Genomic DNA, 9,370 nt, shown 5'->3' with positions numbered 1-9,370 from the left:
ATATATATATATTATTAAACAAGAATTCCAACACTGTCTGCTTTTCACATTTTAATTATAATCTTCTAATTTTAACATAAGATATAAAATAATATAGTAAAAAGAAATGAAATGAAATATTAATTATCTATTTACATCCATCCATCCATCCATCCATCCATCCATCCATCCATACATACATACATACATACATACGTTATATACAAACAGACGTATATCTCCTGTTTACGATCCTCAGATCTATGCCCGGATTCTATAGTTACCGAAAAGTAGTTTAATTTAATCACATCTTCCGTTGATTCAAAGATGAAGATTGATCAAAATAAAAATTCATATTTAACAAGTCAACGTGGTAAAACCGATCCACCAATTTTTGTCTCACTGGCCTCTCTATGTGTTTCACTGTAGACAAAACAATCGTTATAAATCCCGGCGTATGTATTAATAAAAAAATATATCATGCAGAAATAATGAAAGCAAAGTGAATGTAATCAAATGATAATACACTAGACCTAAAAAGATATATAACATTTAGAGGTTTCCTTTTACGTTAAAGCAGAATCACACAATGCATTTACAACACCTGAAATAAGCATCTAATTCCCATTAATCAACATTTAGAAATATATACAGACTCTATCACAGGAAATAAGATGTAGGAAATTCATTAAGATTTGTACAGACAGTCTTCAAATACCAGATGACATCACTCACATGGCACAAGTCAGATAATTTGCAATCATATATACATCAACGACAAGATCGAAAATCAAGGGAACATCGACTTGCTGTTCCCTAGCGAATACCGGTTGAGCATTTCTTACAAAAATTTTACCATGCGCCAAAATTAAAAAAAAAAACTGACACGGTTATATGAAACATGAAAGAAAAGTCTTGTACAATGACATAAGTCATCTGCCCGTAAAATGGAAATATATCTTGCAACATCACCAAAAAAGTGAATATATACGTACAACTGCGGAACCAGCAGCCGCTCTACCTGCGTTATAAATTCACAATATTTATTTCAATAATCATTGGTGCGCTTGTTTATATTAGTATATGTCGCAGGGAAAATTTGGAAAAGCTAAGATTTTCAAGCTCATGTAAAAGACATGAACTTTACCAGATACAATTTGTAAATAGAACTTTTTTTCAAGAACGATTTGTAATACTTATTATTATCATCCAAAATCCACTGATAGCACCTTTCTTTGTTTAAATCCACTTGTCTTCTTTTACGATGTATACTAATATATAGAAATGTGAAGTATACAAAACATACATACATGCATACTTAGGTACACACGCACGTACTCACAAAAAAAAGGACACGTAAACGCGCACAGGAACACACACATCCCACGGACTTATTTACAAAGACAAATATATAGAATGATTTGCATATACAAAAACGAAATATATATATATATATATTACTTACGACTGCTGCTCATTCTGAAACTGATATTGTAATATGTTTCATTCACCTTTTCTGCATACAGCATGTAGTCACCGCCGTCTTCCGGCTCAATTATAAAGTATTTTTCTCTGAAATTAATATATCGTAACCGATGATTCAATAAACGTCATCATAGTTGGAGAATTTTAGCATTGTATTTACGACACCCAGTTCCGTTTGATGAATACTTCAGTTTATCTTTTAATCATTGAGATGATTATATCATTTCCCTTTTCATATGTATTACATAGAATATGATATATGTCCTACTTTTTTATCTAAATTGTTATTATATATTTGTACATATATAGCCATGATAGGAAAAGTACATTTGTTAAAAAACATTTTTGTCCCTAGTGTCATGACTATTGCTACCTGCATATTTTGAAACTTTGTATTGTAAATATTTTTATCCTTCAATGTAATTAATTCTAACATTAATTATAAATGTGTTTATCCTTTAAAAAATAGAGTTGCATTATTTTTCATGTTCCTTAATTAATTGTGGAATCAATGATTATTTCTTTAATTGCTACTTTCAATGCTTATTTTTTATGATCTATCTATCTATCTATCTATCTAACAATATATATATATATATATATATATATATATATATATATATATATATATATATATATATATATATATATATACATATACACACACACATACATACATACATACATACATACATACACGCACACACACACACACACACACACACACACACACACACACACACACACATATGTATATGTGTGTGTGTGTATGTGTGTGTGTGTGCGTGTGTGTTTTAAAGAAAATGAGACTTTCTTCCTACACAGTCTGCAGAGGTTCAAGTCACATCCGTTGTTTATATCCATTTTCACAGTGTTGTTATTCAATGCCTGATCCCGGGCAACGATGATTAAGCTTCTAGTCTTCTGTTTTAGGTCATCCTTGTTGGAGTCACCTCTATGATGCTTCGTGGACGGTGGATCAGACAATGATTCTTCTCTCTCGTTGGCTATTCGTGATCCGAATTTATTAGCTCCCCCAAGTCCGTTTTCAGTAAATTCTTCTGCATTAGCAGTACATTCAGTAGATCTTATTTGCAGTTTACCAAATATTATGTTATGTTTCATCGTTCACTGTCGATAAACTCCCATGCACTAATCAGCCCACGTCCATGTAGAAACTGTGTTCGTTCGCCTCACAGTGGAGGGCACCATACCTTGTCTTTCATAAGACTGTAAACAATAAATCGGGTTGAAGTTATATTTATTCCTCAATGATTTGATACTCAATCCCACCACGTTCTTGCTTGCCATTTATTCTTCCTTTGTCGATAAAATAATACTATGTGGGAAACCATAATTATTTATAATGAAAACCTATAAATACAAATAAAGTAGACAGTGTCAATATATACCTTAAACTGAACATGTAACGTACTGGTAGAGGTAGATACCACGGCCGTGAAAGGAGGTTCATCTCATTGAACCACGCTGTAGAATTTTTATTCGTTCCATTAAAAGTTATTGAGTTAATTCTGTGAGAACGACGTACGAACCAGAGTTTCACCTGCAAATGCAATTGGAATGAAATCATGTAGAAATCTGACAAGGAAGACGATAATGAGACAGGTTGAGAAAGGAAGCGGGCGAGAGGCAGATAGAGAGACAAGTAAGAGTACAATGAAACTGAAAATGAGAAGGAAAGTGAGAGATAGAGAGTGTAAACAAGGGAATGAGAAAAGACAGATCTAAGAGAGAGTATGGGGAGGGGAGACTTAAGAGAGATAAGATTCTGGGAAAAGATGTGCATGCATTTTTGCGTAAGTGTAACAGGAGGAACTGGAGGATAAAGTAATAAATATTGATTTAAGATTGTATGAATTTCGTTGCAGTTGTAGGAAAGATACTTTATATACACGCACAGAGCTACACACACACAGACACACACACAAACACACACACACACACACACACACACACACACACACACACACACACACACACACACACACACACACACACACACACACACACACACACACACACACACACACACACATACACACATATACACACATATACATTTATATATATTCATATGCATATATATATATATATATCCTTAACACAGGCTGGATATATAAATTATGCAGCAGAAGTTTAATCAATGTGTTCACACGACGTACTTCGCGAGACTATCAAACACTCTCTCTCAACTACTACCTACCTCTACACTTTATAAGAGTTCGGCTAGTTCATTCTTCCAATCCCCCAGGGTGTCAATGATTCTTGCCACAGCAGTATGTATATATGTATATACACACTTACATAGATATATAGAAGCAATTACGCAAACACTGGTACTAATTATACATCTACTTCTTCATTACTGGTAACGGGTCTTACGAACCTGAACTTCCCAGCGATTATCTCCAGCTGCAGGGTAGGTAGAAAAACATGCACTTGTCAGGTGTCTAACACCGACCTCTTGGAGATTTCTCTCTACGCAAAATTATACTCTACAAATGCCGAGTATAACACCACGTTTCCACCAAACATGTTGATTTCAAAAGCCGCTACCGAGCACGAATGAACTCTTTCCCCAATAATTATCCTAAATTATTACCTCCTTTTGCATGCGTCTGGGATATGTTCGACTATTAGCGCTTCCTGAATACCAAATAATGTCTGAAATTTGGGACCAACACGACTACATTTATTTACTAGGTGGGATTTAATCGATACTATCGACCCAGAACTGAACTGATAAATGATTTTATCAAATTCGAAAGGATGCAACAGTCAACTGACTTCGTTAGGATTAAAATTCTGAAGGCAGAGAAACTTAAGAAACGGTACAAAACATGCGGTCGACGCTCTTACGATTATGCAAATTCACTAGCCTTGGAGGAGGATAATTGATTTTATTGACTCTAGTTCTAGACTGGTACTTTACTGCATAAAACCCGAGAGAAGGAAAGACAAGATAACGATCCGGAAGAAATACGCTTCGATCTAACGATTTTGCATCTAATCAATTGTTGTTTTCCTTTTATGCTCAATAATCTTCGTGGGAGATGACATAGGATTAAGGGTGCTCCAATCTTGTAGCGTTCCCAAGATATTGTTTCTCAGGTAACAGTACCCAGTAGAAAGGTAAATTCTGATCTGTTCAAGATTTGGCTGCTATTTCTTGCAAATCAGAAAGATCACATAGAAGTTCCTTCGTTACTTGATCTTCTTAGTTGGTAGGCATTTACGGCTAACAAACCAATAATGTTTGTGGATATGTGTGTTTGAGAATGTACATGTGTGTTTATGTACATGTGTGTGTGTGTACGGCTAACAAATCAATAGTGTTTGTGGATATGTGTGTTTGAGAATGTACATGTGTGTGTGTGTGCGCGGCGCGTGAGCTTCTACATGAGTATCGGAGGAATTGCAATAGAAAGACTTAAGTGAAAATATGACAGGGATGAAAATTGAAGGATTTTGGACGACAAGGTTTAAACAGCAATAAAACCAACAATATCAAGAAAAGAAATTACTTACACTACTGAAGTAACGAAATGAAGAAGATAAAATTATATCCTTCAAGACATAACGGGCTGACAATTATGTAGACTGTCTAATGAAATGAGAATCATTTGGAAATTTTGAAAATGTATTACCTTTTCTATAGGCCAACTAGTCCAGTAAGCATAAAGAGCACTTCTTTTAAACGAAGATGTAGATATCTCAAGTACTTTCTGCCAGGATCTGCCTGCATGAGTAATAAAATAAGAACGTTTCAACTGTAAAGGAATACTGGAGAATTTTAGGTGAACTTTATTGAAATTCAGAATAAATTATTTTCTACAGAGCTGTATTGTTTAAAACATTTTTATATTCGAAATACAGTTTTCTCAAGCTTCATCTCTTCACTTTTAGTTTCTATTTCACTATTTAAAAATTTGATATCAAAAAGAAATAACAGAATGTTGTAATTGTTGTTATTTATCAAGTTGTATGGGAAAAGTTGTTCCAAAGTGGCCATCCTTTCATCTGTCACATATTGGTATGTAGAACAATATCATCCAATGTGCACTATTCTTCTCAACATGATAGGATATAATTTCAGAGAGATTTGTCTGGTATTTCTTGCAGATCGCGTAAACTCCGAACGATGGTGTCTTAAACTCGTTAAAGTAGATCTCTAAAATATTCCATTGAAAGAGTTATGAATAAAGGCTGATTACAATTTATGATGATATTTTGTCAGTGAAAATTAAAAAATGAAAACATTTCTTATTGACGCTGTCTGCATGACAAAAAAAGAGCTGTTTTTAGCGTTAGTATATGTAGTGTAGACAATATTTTAAAAGGTAACTATCAATAATTTAGCAGTGAAGGAAAAAAATATATAAGCATTCGAATGATTTATGATTCGAATGGTTTATGATTTTTCTTTTTTAATGTAGCTGCTTACATTGTAATGAGGGAATCACTAATTGAATTTACAAAACGTACCCATTTGGTGTAGAAGACTAGACTAGTTTAGAAAATATATCAGAGAAGTAAGTTTTGGAGAAAATGATCATATCCGACATTTGGTGATGGATATCAAATAATTTACTCTAAATCAAATAGCCACTGATATTAGCATATCCTGTGAGAGAGTTGAGAATATTCTGCATAATCAATTTGGCACGATAAAGGTTTTTGCTGCACGATGATCTCCACGTTTTCTTACACCTGACAAAAATCGCACAAGGCTGATCACGTAAAGAGAAAATCTGACATTGTTGGCATTGGATCCAGTCGGTTTCTTTGAAGATTTCCTAAAGCAGGATGAGTGTTGTTTTCATTACTTTAAGCAAGACAAAGTGACAGACCATAGAGTGGAAACATCCCTACTTACCTGCTCCCAAGAAAGCTAAGATCGTTTCATCTGCATGGAATGTAATGATCTCAGTTGTTTGGGGTGCAAAACGTAGGGTGTCTATTGACTATTTTCAAAACGGCTTCACCATCAAGGGAGAACACTATGCCACCTTGCTGAGGCAGTTTCGAAATTCTATAAAGATCAAAAGCCCTGGAAAGCTGACCAGTTGACTTGTTTTATGAGGACAACGCTCCAGCACACAAGACATTGGTTTCAATGGCTGCCGTGCGTGGCTGTAGCTATGAATTTTGTAATAACCCTGTCTATAATCCGGGTTTAATCCCATCTAACTAACATCTGTTTTCCAATGGGAAAAAAACATTGGAAACAGTATTGCAGTTATGATGACATCACTTCTGCTGTTGATGACGTTTTCGAGCAACAAGTCGAAAGCTTCTTCAATAATGAAATCCAAGCATTGCAACACTGATGGAAGAATTGTGGGAGCCGAAAGGAGGAATATGTCGAAAATTAAACCTCATTTGGTCTTATTCTACTAGAATACCTCCTTGGGCAGTCTATGAAATATTGAACCGATCCCTTTATAAGAACAAAAAGATAACGATTGAAACAATCAAACAGAGGCGACTTCACAAGAAAAGTGTCACCTGAATATTATTCAGGTGGTTAGATATATTGCATGGAGATAATGGCCTGAATACAAAAAGGTAATACAAAAAGCACTGAAATACTTGTAAAATATGATTAACTCACTGTTTTCATGCAGCATTAAATAAGATATACAGTCGCAACTAACCAATTCAACATTTCCCACGGACAAAGGTTGAAACATTTTGCATGTGTCATTACAATAACTAAAGAATCCACACTTATCAGTCGCCAAACAACATAATGAACATTCTATGATGGTTGGTGTGGCTTGTGTTCGAATCAACCAAGAATCTATACATTGTGAATTGCTTATTTTCCTAAAAAGTCCCTCATTGCTCGATACGCCAATCTTCACTGTCAGAAGAAATATAATGGTGAAAGCTTGCAGTAGGTTGCGAAGGACATGCTTTTCATTTGCCATTTTCATTCCTGAAAAATATATAAAGCAATATATATATATATATACAGAGAGAGAGAGAGGAAGAGAGAGAGAGAGAGAGAGAGAGAGAGAGAGAGAGAGAGAGAGAGAGAGAGAGAGAAGAGAGAGAAGAGAGAGACAGAGAGAGAGAGACAGACAGACAGACAGACAGAATAACTGAACTGATGTTTTTTTCTTTCTCGATAAAAATCACTGGAATTAATGATGGCAGTCAGACTAAGCTTTGAACAAAGGAAATATATTGTAAAACAATATCGTCAAATTGTTTTCACTCGTCTAAAGATAGTAGAACAACACGAACTTACCTTGGAAGTTGTCTTCAGATTATTTCACTTTTCTAAAACACGATCTTAAACTAGAGGGATTATGAAGTTGCTTTTATTTTTTCTTTCTTGTCAGAATGTTTTACAATTCAGATGATAAGTAAATGATTAACTTTACCGTCAGCTTGGTTATTTCTTTAATGAATTTTTACTTCTACCCACAGATCTTCGCAAATAAACCACTGGATGCAAGCTATATATATATACCCAAACGTGTCAGATAATGCTGAGTAAGTGCTATGAACAGACTATAGTTGAGCTGCAGCTTCTTCGATAATGATATATCTATATATACGGTTGGTGATCAATGATTTACATTTTAACTCCCCAATATATTGATATATAATATCAATATATTGGTAACTTTCTATTTATTTAAATATATTACAGCTATCCAGTGTGAAAGTCATGAATGTCTCAAACTCCCATTTTAATTATCGATCAAGTTTTGTATAATATTTAGTTCAATCCGAAGCTGTGCGTTTCAATCTGGTCAAAATGATATATACTTTGAATGCCAGATTTACCTTTGATCGATTACGTTGCTGATGATATATTAAATTTTGTTCGATTCATTTTGATCTACCCTACAAATTTTAAAATAAATCATTACTGGCTAAAGAAGTAATTATGAAGAAGCATTAAAAATTAATCCAACAGACGGTGACGAATTTTACCAACAGAATATACTATATATAAATACATATATATATATATATATATATTGCAATTTATAGTTTCTAGGAGCTGAAAGCCTTCAGAAGTTTCTTTTTGATTATCAGGTACCATTTACTTACATATACAGGTAACCTGGTGACCAGGTAACCTGTATATATAACCTATTCGATGACGTATTATGTAATGCATAGAATAACAATTTGTGATGTTTTTCACCCTCCAATTCCATCACTATTTCCCCTAACATCTTTTCGCTTTTGTGCTCAACAGAGCACACACGCACACTCATACACATACTGAGAGTAAAGCTACAGGAAACCAAAAGATGAATGATCACGATTATCAGTCGGCTACCCTAGCGTAGTTGTTACTACTCCCCAATGTAGGATTCCTCACCATACAGGTGACAGGCACAGCTGTAAGGTGCATTACGGATGTATAGCAATTGGAAGGGCATGACCCAATTGAAATAACAACGTGTGACGTTTGGAGTAAAGGGAAATGAAAGTGTCGCCTCTGGAGTTTGCAAATGACCACTATACCGATAGGTAACTGCGCCTAAAATGTTTACAATCAATAAATGTCTTAGAACAACCAGTCACTCACCAGGCCTTGAAATCAATGTTACCAACTGGGGACTATGTGTGACTCAGTGATAATAAAAAGACTAAAAGGAGGTCTGCAACGAAATAATTTTACTCAACACTTTGCAAGTGAATCAGTGGAGGCAAAGATGCGTCTCATTTACTTGACAATTTGTGCACCACATTGCAGAAATCACAATGCAAGTATATCTGAAAGGATAGTCTTATACTGTTGTACCGTTGAATTACAAATAATGCTCATCTGTTATGTTCGGGTGACCCTATAGGTTCCAATAGTACAACTGTATTCGTCTTTGCTTAGGAAAAATGACTAAAGTGTGGGTGTGAA

General features: G+C 34.6%; 1 protein-coding gene across 1 annotated transcript in view; it reads right to left on the bottom strand.

Annotated features, from left to right (window-relative positions):
* LOC106876624 (uncharacterized) overlaps positions 1-7,973 on the bottom strand; it is a 9,989-nt gene extending 2,016 nt beyond the window's left edge. Inside the window, exons 1-5 of the mRNA XM_014925239.2 lie at positions 7,742-7,973; positions 7,100-7,426; positions 5,133-5,224; positions 2,877-3,028; positions 1,445-1,551 (exon numbers count right to left, since the gene is read on the bottom strand). Coding sequence (XP_014780725.1) covers positions 1,445-1,551; positions 2,877-3,028; positions 5,133-5,224; positions 7,100-7,424 — 676 coding nt within the window. The 5' untranslated portion in view covers positions 7,425-7,426; positions 7,742-7,973. The remainder of the gene's footprint in view (positions 1-1,444; positions 1,552-2,876; positions 3,029-5,132; positions 5,225-7,099; positions 7,427-7,741) is intronic.
* Between the last annotated feature and the right edge of the window lie 1,397 nt (positions 7,974-9,370).

This window comes from Octopus bimaculoides, chromosome 8 (genome assembly GCF_001194135.2).
Source record: "Octopus bimaculoides isolate UCB-OBI-ISO-001 chromosome 8, ASM119413v2, whole genome shotgun sequence".
Classification (NCBI taxonomy): Eukaryota; Metazoa; Mollusca; class Cephalopoda; order Octopoda; family Octopodidae; genus Octopus; species Octopus bimaculoides.
Note: the sequence above shows the minus strand (reverse complement) of the source record. Positions and strands in the feature narration are given on the sequence as shown.